An 18,663-nucleotide genomic window follows, 5' to 3' on the forward strand; every position below is an offset into this window, starting at 1 on the left:
TCTGTTTACAAGTCAATATCAGACAGCTTTTGCTGTTTGATAGAAAGCAATTCCCCCTTTTGAAGTGATTTACAAAAGTCAAGAAAATAGGACTTCAATAATCTTATGGAATAATCTGATCTTAGAAGTTCTCACCATTTTTTCTCAATAATTTATTTGTAAAGAGAAGAAAATTATACAGTTTAAAGATCATTTATACTGTACCTTTACCATACACCTAGTTTATAAAAGCTGTATATGGTCAGAGTGAAAAAGTGATGGGTTAATGGTTGGACTTGATGATCTTAAAGGTCTTTTACAACCTAAACAATTCTGTGCATCTATAAATACAAGTTTCTGATGCTGAGAATGCTTGTGATCAACGCTGAATCCAACTGTGAAATCAGCTAAGGCAATTAAGGTGAACTGACTAGCTGCACACTCTGAACCAAAAGGTTTATGTAACTCAGTAAATGTCAACCAGTAATATCTTCTGATACACACTGTATATTATAAAATGTAATCAACAAACTTAATTCCCAATACAATGAAATTAAATAAACCACCAAACAGGTGGTTTATTTATACCAAATAGGGTATAACTGCCATACAGCTGGATCTTGGGTGTTCAACAAAGGGCTTTGGCACAGAAAATTTATATCCCAAGTACTGTTGTAACATTTTCTATCCCTTGATATATAGGCAATGAATGCTTCTGACTAATTTGCTGGAGCTTACTCAGTGATGCCTGAAATTAGATCAACTTTAGCTTACATAACAAGTATCAATAGCTATAAAACTGTTCCACTTTTAAGCAAACCAAAAAAACTTACTTCAGTTCTGCAGTGCAACTCCTGTGAAAAGACCCAAGGAGCTGACACAGATGCAGACAGGCTTCCCAGGACCTTCTGCTCCTGCACTTCCAGCTCTTCTTACCTCTGCCTGGAGCTTGCTGCATAACAGCAAGTAAAGGGGTCACTCCAGGGAGCAGGAGAAAGCTGCTCCTTATTGAGGTTTTTAAAAAAGCAGGGATCAAATGCACTTTCCTGCAGTTCTAATTAGCCTGCCCGAGATGGGAAATCTGTTTCCCTAACTCCTGTAATCTGCAACACAAATGGGAGAACCAATGATACAAAACGGCCCTCGGGTCACACGGTGTGGAGTCACCAGCACAGTGGAGGTGCCTGATCACGTGCAAGTTTTTCCAGATCTGCCCCAATACAAACCCATGGCAGAGGTTTAACCAGCTCTGACACCTTAGCTCCTTTCAGATTCCCACTTCCCTCTGTAAGTGGTGAAGCAGTTACCAAAAGCAGTTCCTTCCATGTTCTCCTCCCTGCAAACCACTGCTGCTTCATTCATACTTACACTTGCCCACAGTTACTGTGCTCATTCCCACCCAGCTTTCAGCAGTACAAAGTAGCAGTTAAAAGCTTATTAAATTACAACAGAAAACAAGTTCATGTTTTAAAAGGAACATGGAGAACATGGCACAACTCTGTATTAGAAGAAAAGCAAGAAAATGTATTACCTGTTATGACATTAATATCTGGGTACTGGCTTTCACAAAGAGTAACAGCCTTGCTGTCCCTCTCAAAAGCTTCTCGAAGCTCTTTCTTAACCGCTGCTGAGCCACACAACCGGTACAGACCCACCACCTGAAAACAAAACCAAGAGCCCCACATCAGTCCCTCGCCTGCAGAGGGGACTAATAATGACATCGTGTGGTGTCTCATCCAGAGAGCACAACAAAAGCAACTGTTTGGAAAGGCATGATAGGGAAACCCAAACAATGGAACCCATCAACATACACAGTATGGGACACTTCACAAGAGACACTGCTAAGCAGTAAGTGAATAACACGAATGTTTTCACAACAATGAACATGCTGAGAAGTGGTTTATTGACAGAACATGAGCTTTAAATTAGAATTGTTTAACGTTTCGCTTTTAAGCAAACTCAGGAAAGAGAGAAATACAAATGAAACCTGTATTTGCTTCTCGCCCTACTCATTCAGATCATCCTTATTTTTTCCAAATTGTTTAATTATAAGCTAGAATTGGAACTACAGCAGAAAGAAGTGAGAAGGGTTTAGAGCCTTGTGTAGATAAAATTGCAGTATAACAAAATACAGTTATTAATCCTTAGCAGAAAAAAAGTCATATAACTGACTCCTTACTAAAAATGAGAAATGTTATAAAACAATTAAAAAGCCAACACAAAACCAAAATAAACCAAAACATTTTTCCTACAGTATTATGTGGTAAAAAACCAAAAATTTTATACCCAACACCAGTTTCAAGAAAATTATGAATACTCCATTATTACACCTATAAAATGTTGTTTTAAAGATGACAACATGCTGAATTCTATGTGTTTCAAATTATATTTAAAGTTTTCTGCAAAACAGGGGTTATTTAATATGCTTAAGTTGATAAGAACGAAACCCACACCACTCTTGAACTGAATGATTAGTTAAATCATGTACCTTCATGCATTCAGATTTTCCAGTTTATAAGTATTTTTAATTTTCATCACTATTTATACAAAGCACTCCTATGATCTCAAGAAACTAACTCTTAAAAATAGTAATTTTATTTTAAGTAACTTTATAGGCAGCTGTACTGAGCAGTAAATGACTAGTCCAAAAGTACCATGGGCTCAAGACAAAAAAACCCCCAAACCAAACCAAACAAAAAAATCCCACCTGACTTAGACTATACTGGCTTAAGACCATGTGAATGTAGCTCTGCAAGCAAGACTATTTGTCTGGTCATATATTAATTCCTTTTAAAATAAACGGAAAGTTACCTAATGGAAATTGTACTCCCCGTTTCTCAAGACTGAATATGATCTAGTAGATGCCTAATACAATTTCTTTTAAACTTCTAAAGTTTTCTAATGCCACAACTGAAATTCAGGTGGAGATAACACACCGTGACAGTAGTCTGCAGTCTGTAGAAAAGTCAAAAATGTCAGAGAAGAGTGAGGTTAAAAGAAGAAGTTAACAGTACATTTTGCATTTTTGGTTCTCCCTGTGCAAATACAAAATAGATTTCATGCTCAAAAGCACCAGGTACATTCAGATAACTCAGATCCCAATCGCTTCATTTCCAGTGTTGCCTTGATTACCCAATATCATTTGCATGACTAGGTGCTAATAAGCCCAAAATAAAATGCTGAAACCATGGGACACATACATTGGAAAGAATAAAACTCCTCCACTAATTAGCATTATGTTAGGAGAAGTATTCACAATAAGAATCATAAAGTTATTATCAGCAGTGACTTTCAGCAAAAGAACCACACAGAATTACCATTTCTCTGTACAGTTTATGACTTAGATCATAAACAGCAGAGTTAATCTCATCACACCTGGAAGTATATCCAACCTGTCAGCAATTTAAAATAGTAACAGTGGTAGGTGTGACTACTTCTCAATTTCACCTGAGTGAGAACAGGTGTAAGAGACACCAAAGGCTCACACATGCTCTGGAACAGCATGCAAGAGTCCTCTCAGCAGTTGCAAATTAATTGCCAAGGGGAACATCCGACTTTAGGACTATGCATAGTCCTTCTTAATAGACTTCTTGTCTAGCATCCCTTAACTGGTGATTTGTTTCCATAGCTCGTTTCTCATGCGTATATTTGGCCATTAGGTTACATCAACCAATAAAACTATACTGGGATGAAAAGACACTAGGCACTACTGCTTTACAGCAGTCTGAACTTTGAGAACAACCTGAAGGAACAGTAGTGTGGTGAAATAACTAATTCAGACCCTCAGGGTCTCCTTCCTCATCTTAATGCTGTGTACAAAGTGATAGGAGAGATAGGTCTTTGGTTTGCCTCAGACTGCACACAGGTAGGAAAAGTTTTGACGAAAGAGCCGTTCCTCATCACTGTGTCACTGCACAGTGTCTCACTTTTGGGTAGGAGAGAACAGTATACCATTTTTTGCTTTTAGACATATGTTCCTACATTGATCCATGTCTCAGAAATCAAGCATTTTCAAGTTCTCAGCTCGCATTTTCAAGTTCTCAGCTCGCATTTTCAAGTTCTCAGTTCATCTCTGCTTTTGGAGGGTGAGTCTACACAATGCGGGCCGCAGGTTCATTTCACTACTCCTAGTCCTAAAGCACTGCTGGGAGCAGCTCCTGTTGTCAAGCATACTTCTCTACAAGGGCAAGGTGGAAGCATTGATTGCACACAGTCCCGTTATTCTTCCCTCATTGCCATGGCCAGTGTTCACCATGCAGAAGCAGCAAAGGAAAAAAAACTGACATGTGAAGGTGTTCTTATTTCCCTATTTCCACTCACTGCTCACACTGCAACAACAGCTATCCAAACAAAGAAATATTGACAAAAGACATTAAAATATGCACCGTACCTGACAGCCTCTCTTTTCAATCTCCAGAATGCATTTCTGCAACAGAAGTGGCACCATCAAGCCTGCATTTTCCTTCTCTACAACTTTTCGAGCATCTACCCCAAACATCACGGGCTCCCGATCTGCATCAAGGCCATCCAGAGAGTTCTCCCACTGCTCCATGAGCGACAGCTTGACATAAATAAGCCCCCTCGGTTCCAGTTTGACAGCCAGCTGATGTGTTTTTGTGACTCGAAAGAGAGTGGGAAGAGCCACCGTTCCATGACAACAGACTCTATTCTTCCGTGGGGTGGGTTCCCAGCTGAACACCACCAGCTTTAAGTGCTGAGCATTTTCAATTTCTATGTTGAATGTGTGATCCATATCTAGAAATGTCGTCCTGCATGTAAGCAGGGCAGTTCTTGCTTTGTTTACTGAGTCGACCTGTATTGCACAAAAGACATCTTTTGAGTCTATTCGTGGTGGTTTTAAGTCTTCAGCACCATAAAAGTGAATGCTCATGAGTCCAGAGATGTACTGAGAGCACTTGGGCTGATCAGAAAAGTTGTAGTGTCTGAAGGCATCAATATCTATTTCAGTTTTACCACTGTTACTTGGAAGGCTCTCCTTTCCTTTCCCACACTTGGTTTCTTGCCTGTGTTTACCTGATTTTGTTATGAGTTCGGGAGAGTCACCATCACTGAGGTAACCACCTTTGTTGAAGGATTTGGAGCTCCTTGAGCTTTTCTTTTTGAAAGTGTGTTGTGATGACACACTGCTGTCAAGATGGTAACGACTTATCACGTTCCTGCTGGCAGCTGTGGCTGAGTTTCCAGAAGATGGCAAAGACACTGTATGGCTTGTACCCCGGCAGCTACCTTTCGGCAGGGAAGGAGGATTATCTGAACTACTATGGCTTGAAGTTCCCTTGACACTCAGCTTCCTGCTCAGCTCTGGCAGCTTTTTCATTTTCATGGAAAGCTTCCTCACAGTCCTGGGAGATTTAATTCTATCAGGGAAAGGCCAGTTGATTGATCCGCTTTTTTTCAGAGGACTAGGACTTGGAGGAGAAACCTCTGTGGAGGGTATGTCAGCCTTGGGTGTAAGAGCAGCTCCAAAACCTTTGGAAGAAAAGAGAAGGAATAATCATATTCAAACTGCTCAGTAACTGCACTTCTTGACAATTAAAAAATAAATCCTGAACTAGGGGAAACGTTGATTTGTCATAACTTGATAAGCACAATTCATTCAGACAACCATCACTCATTCAGCCAGATGTTCACAAGCATTCAGAAAGCTGTGCTCTACTGACTCGTTCAGCCAAATTTGGCAATTAATCATCAAAAGCCAGATTTGTTCTGCTTTATGGAGCTGAAAGGGCCAGAAACTACATATAAACAAATGAGCGATCTCACCCACTGCATTCAGCTCGATCCGTTTGCGCTGCATCCCCCACACCAGCATACACAGCTGCATTCCTGGGGCACAGGTGCAACGAAACCAGACTTAAATGGGAAAACACCACAAAATGGCAAAGGTACTCTTGTCTATGCAGCCAACACATCAGCACTGCCACTCCTCTTCGGCCTAGAGGAAAGATTTGTCTCTAATAAAGAATATGTCTCTTGTACATGTCCCTCTATTACCTCGAAGAGCCCTAAATCTCTCCTGTGTAGATGCAGGCAATTTTACACCTTATCTTCCATTTCTCTCAGCTCCTTCTTTCTGCTGCAGGACAGAAGAGGAAGAACACAACTAGGATTTATTCCTTCCAAAAGCTGCATCCTGCACTGCCTTATTTCACTGCCTGCCAGCAACCTTCCATCTTTCCTGGGACTACCATCCCACAACAGGGCTTGATGTTAGACAGTTCCCAAGAGATGTTCTCGAGGGAAATCACCCAACTTTCAAGGTACACCTCCCACACCCCCCCCGCCCCAAAGAACAAACAAATAATAATAAAAAAAACCACACACAGAAAACCCCACCAAAACAAAAACACCACAAAAAAAAAAAAAAAAAAAAAAACAACAAGAAAAAAAGCAGCAGGCACTGATGCTAAAGAGGGCAAAAGAAAAAAAAATACTCCCTCCATTTAGCAGTAAAAGACAGCTAATTAAGGAACACAATCAGACATAGGCCAGTATTGCACACAGACAGGAACCTGTGGTTCACTTCACGCTCCAATACTCAATGAAATGCAAATACCAAGTTTTGCTCAAGCCATTCTCACTTTCACCAGCATGAGGCAGTAATGACTGTAGGAAAGGCAATCAATTTACCCGAGTTAAGGAAGTATGCAAGAGGGAAACTGAGGCCAGAATGATAGATATTAATAAAACTATGTGAGTACTTTCACTTAGTCACTTCTCTATCCTTTGAGAAACCAAGAGTAGCTCTTGCTAGCAATAGCCATCCTTTATCACTTTTCAAATCTTAGCAGCTCCCAATAGGACTTGCCTGTGCAGGCTGAGGTGCTACAGAGCCCCTCAGCACACTAATCCTGTGTGATGCAATTAGCACAGGCGGCTCAGAGAGACTCAAACACCTTTATTCATCCATCATCCCCCCTTGCTACCCAGGGAAAGGGAAGCTGGTTCTAGCCTCAACAGAAGGGGTTGGTTTAAATAACTTTTGCAGATAGTTGCTTAAAAGCGTATCTTTATAAAAGAAAGTTTCAGTTATGAAGAATAATGCATAGAAATCTGTTTTCCAGAGGAAGAGAGGAAAATTCACTCAGTCCTGCATCTCATGGAAGTACTTCCCTTGCCGGGGAAGGGCTATTTCTAGCACGCCTGCTGTGCTTTTCTGGCAAGCAGTGAGTTAGAAATGCGGTGTTTGATAAAAACACACAAAGCTCTCCCTTGTACTGCAAATCACCACACGGTCCCACTGGTGGGTTGGCCTGGAGTGCTCTGCAGCAATCAGTGCCACGCTGCAGCCTCTAACATTAATCTTCCCTTTCTGTCAAAAGCCTCTGGCACAGGCTTGGAAAAGCAAGCCAGCAAATTAAACTTCCCCCCAGCTCATTAAAACCGAAGAGTCAATCTAACACTACAACTTTTATGTGTCCAACTTCTGCTGCATTCAGCACCAAATAGTTAAAGTGAAATATGTGGCTGGAAGAAACTTAACAGTCGAGTATTATGCTGCATGGTATTCCCATCAGCACTGAGCCACGTGTTGTTCCACTAAAGCCAGCAATGTGCTGAGGTATGCATGCAATTTTAAGAGAGTGTACATGACAACTCTGAACAAGCTGCAGAAGGAGTTGGAGCACAGTCCAGTAACAGTTCACTACCCATCTGACACAGCCTTCTCACAAGGGTAACAGAGGAACTGAGATGCACCTCTTCCCTAGACCAGGTTACAAGACTTTGCTGCAAACAGGCTCCTCACTGTCGCTGTCCCCCCTTGCTCTGCCACTGCACATCCCATCTCAGCAGTCAGACAATAAAAATATCCTTACAAAAGGGTGGTAGGAGGAGATGAAACATAAGAGACAACTGTTGCACCAAGGCAGTGTGGGAATGGTTTTACATATGCAGCTATCTATATGCGTATATAATTTATCTTTTACGGTGTGAACCCTCAAATCCTGTGACCTCGCTAGGGATGTGGTAGAGTCCCCACCAGATGCAACTGCACAGGCTGCTAGGTAGTCTCATCTAGGCTCCCAGGTAGTCTCATCTAGGCTCCCAGGTAGTCTCATCTAGGCTCCCCCTCCCACCGAAGGGTGGGCCAGATGATCATTTCATGCCCTCTCCAACCTGGGCTGTTCTATCAGATACTGTCTTTACTGCATTTACCTTATGCCTTCTGGATGCTTTAGCAGTATGAGTAACAGGGGGAAAAAAAAAAAAAAAGCTTTTGGAGGACAACACAATCTGAGTCAAAATGACCCTAAGCAATTGCTTCCATCAGCTGTGTGTTCAGCTCAAGCAGTAAAGCCACCTTTCACTTTGCTCAGCACTATGGCTGCGTGAAAGCAAAGCCTTTCCACGACTGGACAGACACGAAGAGCCCACAGGGTTTCACAAACCCAGGCCCCCTTCTCCCACCCCATCCATCCAAGTGTCCACAGGACAATCACTACTGTCCCCTAAGCCAAGCAGGCTGGCACTGAATACTCCTACACAACACTGCCCCAAGGGAAGAGAGCATCAGACTCTCTTAAGCAGTTACAACACAGCCCCTGCCAGACATGTGCAGTGATTTAGCACAGTAAAAATGCTTGTCTGACCCTGCTTAATGCTGTTTACATGTGCTTGGGCACATATATCACTGTCACACCGACTGCCAGCAACACATGCTGTTTTACAGGCACATCTGACTACCCTATTATACATGTCACATTCCTCATTGCTTAAAGTTGCGTTTCTGAGTCATTTTAATAGTCCTAAAAAACATGTAATTTATTTTTGGGACAGTAAGTTGAGGTGAATGAGTAAGTCAGAAAGCTATCAGTTGTTTATTACAGCAAGCTACTGAAGTATCAAATAGCCACTCTCATAACTAATGGAAATGCTGAGTTCCCACCAAAATAAACCTGAGTAGTAGTTTAATTTTTCCTACGATTCTCCGGACATAATAAGTACACTACATCTAACACTGAAAGCATCTCTAGAATAGCATTAGCATTGAAGAGCAAAGCCATTTCATTCTGAAAAGTGAAAGAAAAAAAATACAGTTTACACTAAGTGGTTATAACTTTCAAAGCTGAATGTCCCTTCCGCCTACATTTTCCATGCTTTTTTACTTTTTTTTTTTTTTTCTAAAATCAATCTAAAGATGAAGTGGGAAAATTATCAAAAGTGAAAAAGCAGCTAATCTAAACAGAAAAGCCCAAATATCTCAAAATTGTTCTCATAGCAAACAATGGGTGAGTGAAAAAGGGCTATTGTTTTTCTGGTAGATTCCACAAGAAATACTGATCTGGATCTTCAACTGACACAGACAGCTCTACTCTCCTTATGCCAAAGGCTGTTAACTTCCTCAGGTGCAGGCATATTTCTAGACCTGTTCTGATTTAAAATTTCAGAGCAGAACCGTAAATGGCATCGAGAGAAGAATTCATGATATATCAAATTCAAGCAACTTCAATTAAGATACAAGGAAAGCGTAACCTCTATCTACTTCAGCAACTGGGCAAAAGAAAATTAGAAAAGCTAAAGAGAACTTTAAAAAACTGAGATAGAAAGCAACTATTTCTATGTAACATCTTAACTATTTATATACAAATGGAAGAATCTCTGTTTTTAACCTGTAAAAAAGTTTTACCCCTATATAAATTAAATAATTTGATCAATGCAGTCTGAGTTCTATCTCACATAATGCTTTAGAGTCAAGGAATAGAGAAATTTTTTAAAAAATAAAAAATCTAAGAACTCTCTAAAGATAGTTTGTTTTCTTCAAATACTATAAACACTGACATTAATTAGGCTGTGATGAACTCATCAACCCCAGGATCACTTTTGTAGGAGCAAAAGATATAAAATAAATTGCTTTAAATAGTGCATTAATTAAAATGGGAAGCGATTACAGCCTATCACGCACTCCAAGATGTGAAGAGCCTGACCACGGCCTGCTCTCCATCACAGTGGCAATCCTCAGAGCATCCTTCACAGCGGTACCTCAGTACAGAGGGAAACAAACACTTTAGATCCCTGACCAGACTTAAAGAGTTCAGTATCTACAAAGAAGCATGAGTTTGTTGTAGATATTTTAAACACTAATGATCCTGCGATGCTCATAAGCCACAGTTGGCTCTACTCTGGCGCTGGAGCCACACCAAGACACTCGCGGCAGCCCCGCAGCTGATGCCAAGCACTGTCTGTTCCGGCTGTTCTCACAAAGGTTTCCTCTCCTCACTGTGTCTTTCATGGCAAGAAAAGCAGCTTTGCCCCTACTTCCCCTGCCAGAGGATAAAAGCAGTTACCCAGGAAAAATCAGAAAATGAAAAAGCAGTAACTATTTTAACTGTTTCCACTCCACAGCTGCTACATCCTTTAGCCTCTTTCACCAGCAGATCTTTAGAGTATTGTCGGCCCATGGATCAAAAACAAGTGCATAAATAAGCCCTCGACCTTCAAAAGCATGGGCACAAAATCCCAAAAAACCCACTGAAAATCTGGCTTTGTCTCTGTAGGAGAAAGAGGGAGCAGAGGGACCTTTCTGCCACACACTTAACCACTTTGATATCTCAAACACCACACAAATATTCGACACGAACGTTTTTCTGCCTCATGAGACCAAAGTTCCTTGTACTTGGAAAACAGTTAAATCACAAAGCATCTTCCATCTGAAAAAAAATTAAGCGTTTGCAGTATGTGGAAGGAAACTTGTAGATAGTATGTGCTGCCCAGTGTCCTCTACACATATTGCTGGAAGCTTCAAAATATTTGCCTGCATCGGTCCCAAAAGATGTACTTGGAAAGCAGGATAGTGGTTACAGTCTAAGTGGAGAAAGAGCGCTGTCATTTTAATACTATTTAAGTCAAGCTCTAGTTGGCACATATCAGGGTTAAGTGGGAATATGGTATAAATCTTCACTTGCCATAACACTGAAAAAAAATTGTTGACAGAGATCCTTACCAGGATTTTCCATTCAGACACAAGTACATTTTCAGTAGCAAAAGCACAGTCCAGATCCTGGTAACCTACAATACACAAGTCCTACCAGGATGTCTCTGATATACATATACACAAGAGATGATTCCACTGATTAAGTGGACACTAATCCCAACAGTAATCCTCCCCAAAAGCAAAAATATTACAAATTCTTCAGAAGGTACTATTCAGAGCTCCACAATGTAAATCTATCACAGGAGCCAACATTACAAAGGGGTGTTTTTATTCAACATCAACAATTTGCAGGTGATACACACAAATGTAAAAACACAGAGTTAAATCCTAAAGAGCTGTAAAGAAAATTTACTTTAGCATTTTACAATGCAAAAAACCTCGATACAGAAAGTCTCATACTGCATTTATAACAAAAACATTCCTATTTTCCAATCATAACCATTTTGCCTGTGCAGGGAGACACATAATTAAAAACAGCCTACACGGTCCTTTCCACTTAAAGTCGTCTCTCACAGACCCAAGAGCACAAGCTGCTGCTGTGTTTCTACATTACTAAATTGAAATCAAGTTACCTTCTCACTCTTACCTTATGGCTAAGTGTTATAAATAAAATACAAGAATTATTTTCCCAAGCTCTGTTGTAAGGGCAACTTATTTCTAATCAGTCTCTTTTTAAAAGCCAACAAAGCCAGAATTATTCACTAAGGAATTACCTGACAAATCCTGTTAACATAAATGGCATTTTCTGTAGAAAGTAGCCAGATCAACACCAGGAACTAGCAGTGTAAATTAAGACTATGGGACAACTTAGCACCTCTACAACTATGACCCATTTTATTGGTAACATGTACAGGAACTACCTATTTGATGCTCTGTTTAGAAAGACTCCCGATAACTGAATTCTATAATTTATTTTTGCTTAATCTTCTTCCTAATAAAAAGACTTAAAAAATAACAAAAAAAAGGGAAAGAAAAAAGAAAAAAAATTACCATTTCCTCTCTACAAAATTGGAAATCCAAATAAAGCAGCGATGTTTAAAGTTTTAAAGATAAAATTGATTCCACTGTCCAAATAAACCAGCAAACAATAAAATGAACAACTGCATGTATTTTGCTGGATTTTGTACTGCCCCACTTTTTTCTGTCTCTACTTTCCAAAATCTAATATTTAGGCTCTAATGCTAACTAATATTAACATATATAAAATCGTACCAATAAGAATGGTAAACAGACTTTTCCCTGAAGCAGTAATTGCTTATTTGTCAGGAGTTACTGCTTAATGTATCTAGCTCTCTATGAATACAGACATCCATTTCATACCAGTCGTATAATTCAAACAAGGTCCTAACACAAATAAAGTTAAATTGGCCATGTTGCCCTTCATGGAGTAATTTTGTATGGATGAGCTGTCATTTTAAATTTGACTGAAAATAACTGCAGATACCTTAACCGGATTAAAAAGAACTAAGCCCCTTCTCCATAATAAAGCCAATTACTGAGCAGCAGGGATCTACTTCATCATCAATTAATCTATTCAATGTGATCACCATCCAATACATGCAAAAGGAGAGCTGCATTTGAAGTACCTTAATTAACTCAATGCATAACAAACAAATCAGGTGAAATTCATAATTTCTCTCCTGGTTTCATGAGACACTTGAAATGGGCAACTTTGCTTTTAGAAACAAATGTTCTTTGGTATGAAAACAACTTTGGCATTTTTCTTCTTACAAAAAGAGATTTATTTCTTAAAAAAAGAAATAGTCACCCATGTATTGAAGATTAACCACCTAAATGGGAGGCAAACAGTTTGTAGGACACACATGGTCTTCCTAAATAACCATGTTTACTGACTTCTACAAAGCATCTAGAACCCCAGCAAAGACAAAAATCTACCAAAGAACATGATATTTCATGTCTGGTAAGCAAATAAAACAAGTCTAAGTATTTAATGCAGTTTACAAAGTGAGCTATTTCTAAATAAATGCCCAAGAACTTTAACACACTTTGCAACTACAAATACGCTTACATCTGCAGCATTTCTACAGAAAGAACAAAATGTGAGCCCCCAAAAGACCAAACGTTTTTTGATTCCTCTGTTTACAGTGGTTGCTCTGGTGCCTTTGAAAACAAACCCTACTCCCAAAAGTAATCTCTGCACTGGGAATCCAGTCACTGCAGCTCCCGATGCACAGGGACACAGGGCCAGAGGCTGCCAGGATGGCAAGGCTGGATGGAGACAACCCAAATGCAGGGCTCCTCCGGAGGGTGATGCACACCTGGGCTCCCATGCCAAAGTTTCAGGCCCTCCCTGTTGATCGATGAGCCAGGCAGAAATACAGGCTCTTCAATGTCAGTGCTAAAAGAGTGTGAACTGTCTCCAAAGAGGGGACCTGGAATTCCCTGTCTCCTGAACTTTAAGCTGTTTCTAACTTTTAACAGGATACTAGAGTTAAGGTCAAGATAATACAAGGCACGTAAGTAATTAAAAATAATACCTTTTTGGAAAGGGTTGGGAGTTTTTTTTCTGCTTACTTTTGTTTGGTGTGGTTTTATATTTGTTTGAGGTTTTTTAATAGACTGGGAAAAATCTTTAATAAGATGCTGAATTCACACACTAATGGAATTATGGAAATGAGACTATTGAATACTCAGCCAAAGATAACAAGGAACAAAGAAGCTGGCTTCTGAAAGTGAAAACCACTCTCCTCCAGTCTATTAGATTAGCCTGAGACAGTCAACAAGACAGTAATTACAGAAAGCGATATGATGAATAGCATTTATATGGTCTTCGAAAAAGTCTTTATTAAAAAGTCCCAGACAGCAAGTTAAAAAAACTTGTGCAGACATTAAGTAGCTTTGAGGCTGGAATCCAAGGCCAGGGCTGGACACCAACTGACAAAGGAAACCCACTGTGTCCTCACATTACTAGGCTTCATCAAGCTCGCTTTGTAAAACCTTTGTCTTCAGTGAGGTGGGAGCCAAAGAGTACAGAGGCCAACCACACCTTAACATGCCATGAACAGACTGACTGAAAAACAATCGTGCAGCTCTACACTTCACAGCTATCAGCCTCACAACTTGAGTCATTTTCAATGAACCTGACATGCATTTCCATCTGAAATTTGCTTGATAATGTAAAAGGAAGAGAAAGAGAAGAGACATAACAAGGGTTTATTATTCCTCTAAAAGACAATAAAGGTCACAACACCTATGTTCCTGAACACTCTTACCTGTTGAAGGGCACTTAAAGGTAGGATTGTCCTCTGCTGCTGGCATACTGGAAGCCTTGCAGGCAAACTTTTGACGGTGCTGCTGCACATGGTCCACGGGATGTGCGGCATCGGCCTGACTCCCTTCAGCAGGCTGCACTGACCAACTGTTCCCCGAGCTCTCCATGGAGCGTGTGGGACACTCATGGGGACTTGTGGCCATCCCAGAGTCACCGACAGGGTGGGGTTTGTACCGAACTGATGGGGAGCCCACAGCAACAAGGCTATTCACAGCAGAAGGGTGGACCCCCAGCAAGTCGGGCTCATCATCTTCAGGGATGGGGTTGTACCATATCTCTCCCTCGTCATTCGCGTCGCTGTCCTCACCCAAGTCCAAGGCAGTGCTCCTCGCTGTGGTGGGGCTCGTTGTGCTCGGCACGACACAGCCTCGCACGGCACGCTCCCGCCCCACTGGTGACGTGGAAGGAGCCCATGGCACTGCAGGTTCAGGCAGTGGGATGGGGGATTTGGGTAGCGGGATAACAGCCCCATGCACTTCCTTACAGGCATTTTCTTCTTCCAGAGGAGGGGGAGGCCGCCGGTGTGCGCTCTGCTGCAGCCAGCTGCGTTTCTTAGAAACGGTAATGCTGTTCACCTGCGGCCTGTGCTCCGGGACCTCGCTGGCCTGGGGGCACTTGGGCTCCTTCCTGCTTCTCGAGGCTATGTAAACATTTTCTATTAAATCTGTTCCCAGAAAGACAGACAAAAAGAAAGACAAATGTTTAGAATATTGTTTTGCTTTTGACAGACAAACACATTTGCTGTCATGTAACACTTGCATTAGACCTCATCCGAAAGGACAAAAGATAAGTTGATATGATCATAAAATTAGATTTCAGCCTGTCAAAGCAGAATGTGCACATAACTAATAAAGAGTCAGGATTGTTTAGCTGTGTTTTTAACACCATGTAATTTAGATAAATGGTAGTGAGATAGCTTTGCTGAAAGGTCATGCATACTTCCACAGAAATGGCTGCTTTTTTCTGCCAAGTTCAGGTACAATTGGTTTGAAAAGGCACTACACAGTATTTCTCCAGTTAAGTTACGCCAACGAAGAAATAATCCCTACCTTTGGTGTAGTGTACCGCTTAAATGTCTACAAAAACCCCACACAGATTCACTTCTGGATTTCTATATAAATAAAGGCAAAGATATCTCTTGCACAAAAACCTGCAGAAAGGGCTGTCCTCACCAGCTTTATCTGACAATTAAGACAGAAGTATCCCCTGATTTAGGGGGAAATAAAATGCACCATCATGAGAAGAAGGAAGGAGAAAGAAGAAATTTAGAAAAGTTTTTACACAACCAAAATTTCAGAAAACTACTAAACAAATTCCACTGACTGTTCCCAACACTTGACATAGTTTCTTTGAAGCAACAGCCAAACATTTAATTGTGCACTGAAAGAGCCCCTCACACTTGAGCCCCCTGTCAGATCCAAGGTCTGCTCAGCAGCAGTGCCATACCCTGGCAGGCTGCAGGGCACCACAGCTGCACATCCCGGCCAGGGAGCTGGGAACACTGCTCTAGGACTAGGAAAGGAAAGCTGCAAATACATCCAAATTAAAAACAGGAGGACAACCCAGAGAGCGTATCCTCAGCCACTAAGGCTAAATGGAGATAACTGGGCTCTCATAAACCAATTTGTTTTCATGTGAAGCCCTCTGCAATTGGAAATTTGCGATGGAAGCAGCTATTTGTTACTGCTTGGGCATTATTCCAAGCAAAGAATTATTTACACATCAATAATGGATGCTGCTAAAATATGGACACCTCTCTGGAGGACTCCAGGAGCAGCTCTGTAAATCCAGCCAAGTGCACTGATTGAGAGGAAGACATGAAAAAGACTGTCGTTTGAACACCTTCCCTTTGACCCTCATTCTAGGTTTGTACTTTAATGGGAGAAGAGATCCTTGATAAGATCTGAAAAACCATCATTTTATTTGATGAAAGATTCATCACTTGGCGATTTTTCAAAAGAGTAAGGTTTGCTTGTTTAGCTAAAATGCAATATAATAACTGTTTGTGGTTTGAAGAATTAACTTGTTTCAAAGAATTAACAAAATTAAGCACGAATATTTTGAAGCCTGAGCACACCTCCACTGAAGTGTTTTGCTACACTGGGGCCTTAGTTGGTCAGTTAACAGAATCTGAGGAAGACATGAACGCAGACTTCTATCAAAGTTTCAGTGATTTGCCAGCAACCATATTACTTCCCCCACCCACAGCCTGGAAATGTAAGCATACCATTGTAAAAGCTCCCCCTTACACACTTTCACTACTATTTCAATAAAAACTAACCAAAAGGATAGGAAACTAATCTACACTGGGCATAGGGCTATTCCTACATTTCCAAGAAGTCTGTTTAGATTGAGGACTTTTCAGGCAGGCATCCTCCTGACAGTGACAACTATCCCAAAGTCCTTGCTTTCGTCCAAACAGTTGTCCCTGATCTGGTGACAAAGAGATGGAGTATCTGAGAGCTGTATTTCCACAAACAAAAATATCTGCTACTTCCTGCTTTGCTGTAGAAATGTGGGCCCTTCCACACTGGTTGAGACAGCCCACAACTCCCAAAACAGTGTCCTCCTAAGAAGTGCAGTGTGCCTAAAAGTACACACAAGCGACACATCTGGCATCAGCCTCAGGCTGCCCTTTGGTCCCAGAAGCAGCAAACTCAACTTTGTTTTCAACATCCATCCGGGTATCTCGATAACAAGCCATCTGCAAGAGCTTCCCGCAGAAACATCAATAACCACGAACCTCAGCCCACTCCAGCAGCGCTGCTGCTTGCAGAGACATGCCACCTACCGCACTACTCAGGCCGACCCCGTCTCTGAATTAGCCAACGTGCTGCCAGAGGTCACTGGTTGTAAATGCTCACTGAAACTCATCCAAATTATATACTTAAACACACATCTCCCAACTGCAGTTTCTGCTTTTGCTAACAATATTTGCAAGCGCTGTTTCCCCTTTATTCGAACTTGGCCCTGATCCTGAAAGCCCTTATGCCTGTGTTTATTTTAGTAACAAACTGCTTCACTTGCAAGTATCTGCACAACCAGTGGTTTGATATCACAGAGCAAGTTTTCAATGTTGAGAGCTGTTATAGAAATGAGTTAATTTTACATAAACACAGAGTTTTGAGAGACATACTGGTCAGGTACATACTTTTTGTTCTAGAGCAATGTTTCATTCAGAAGAATGCTGCCTACTGAGTATTTTAATATATATAATATTATATTTGATATAGTTATGACCAAGCCTCCACACAAATACAGAATGTGACAATGGTTGCTTCTCCAAAGGCTTCAATACAGTGTTTAAGAAGAAAAAAAAAGAAGTCAGGTGGTCACTCTATCTACAAAAACCTAAATAAATCAGTATTTCAAAGTAAGCCATGGCAGTAACAACGACTGTATGCTCAGAAACCAAAGCTTCAATGTTTTCGCTCAACTGAGGTCAATACTGACATTATGCCGACTCCGTGGGCACAGAATACACCTCACCGCGATGCCATGCCCTGCTCTGCAGACTATGGAAGCGGGGAACAGCTTTTTCCAGCCTCTCCATATATGGATCAAACAATCCACAGTTCTCCAGGCTGATACTTAAAACACGTTCTCTTTCACCAAGTTTCCTAGCAAAAGCGTAAAATACACCTACTATGTATTCAAACTGAAAACTGGTCTGTAAGATTTCTACCGCATCTTTAAAAAACGAACGAACCCACCAACCCCAGGAGCAAACTGCAGCCAAGCACTGACAGGCAGCTGTAGGACACGAGAACGAGCTGGGACGAGCACGCAGCGCTGGTCTAAACTCCAGAATCTCTCACTTTAACGAGAAACTCCCACTCCCCGGCAGAAACGCAGGCACTGACGGGACGGCACCGATTCGACACCTGAGTTCCAGCCCGGCCCCCGCGCTCCGGACAGCGGACTCGGCGCATCCCGGCGCCCGCGGGGCTCCTCGCTCGCCCGCTCCCGGCAGGTGGAGGGACGGCCGCGGGCGGGCGACAGCCGGAGCCGAGCACGCAGAGCCCCGCCAGGCACACACTTACCGTGTGGGGCGCAGACTCCGCCGTGGCGGTGCCCGGCGCCCGCCGCCGCGCCTCGCTGGGACCTCCTGCCCCGCAGCTTGGAGAGCGTCCTGCGGAGCGGGTCGGCCATGCCTGGCGCTGGCGCCCCGCCGCCCTCAGCGGGCGCTGCCCCCCGGCCTGCCCGCAGCTCCCGCCCGGCGCGGCGGCCCCGGCGGCGGCCCCGGCGCGCGCTGCCCCATGGCGCCGCGGCCCCGCGCGCCCGGCCCCGGCTCCGCCGCGCACATACTTGGCATAGCTGAGCGGGGTGAGAGGGCGCCCGCACTGCGCATGCCCGCCCGCCCCGCCCGCCCCGCGCGGGGGTCGCCGCGGCCCCCGGGGGAAGCGGAGCCGCTGTGGGGGCCAGGGACGGGCCGGGC

The 18,663-nt window shown here is 42.3% G+C and overlaps 1 protein-coding gene across 2 annotated transcripts in view; it reads right to left on the bottom strand.

Moving 5' to 3' along the window:
• SYDE2 (synapse defective Rho GTPase homolog 2) overlaps positions 1–18,377 on the bottom strand; it is a 29,130-nt gene extending 10,753 nt beyond the window's left edge. For both annotated transcript variants that reach the window (XM_027882881.1, XM_027882880.1), the window contains exons 1-4: positions 18,269–18,377; positions 14,167–14,889; positions 4,370–5,469; positions 1,511–1,637 (exon numbers count right to left, since the gene is read on the bottom strand). In XM_027882881.1, the coding sequence (XP_027738682.1) occupies positions 1,511–1,637; positions 4,370–5,469; positions 14,167–14,889; positions 18,269–18,377 (2,059 nt within the window). The remainder of the gene's footprint in view (positions 1–1,510; positions 1,638–4,369; positions 5,470–14,166; positions 14,890–18,268) is intronic.
• Between the last annotated feature and the right edge of the window lie 286 nt (positions 18,378–18,663).

The sequence above is a fragment of the Empidonax traillii genome, unplaced genomic scaffold (genome assembly GCF_003031625.1).
Source record: "Empidonax traillii isolate 1590-97213 ecotype Southwest subspecies unplaced genomic scaffold, ASM303162v1 scaffold114:size1751661, whole genome shotgun sequence".
NCBI classification, from domain to species: domain Eukaryota; kingdom Metazoa; phylum Chordata; class Aves; order Passeriformes; family Tyrannidae; genus Empidonax; species Empidonax traillii.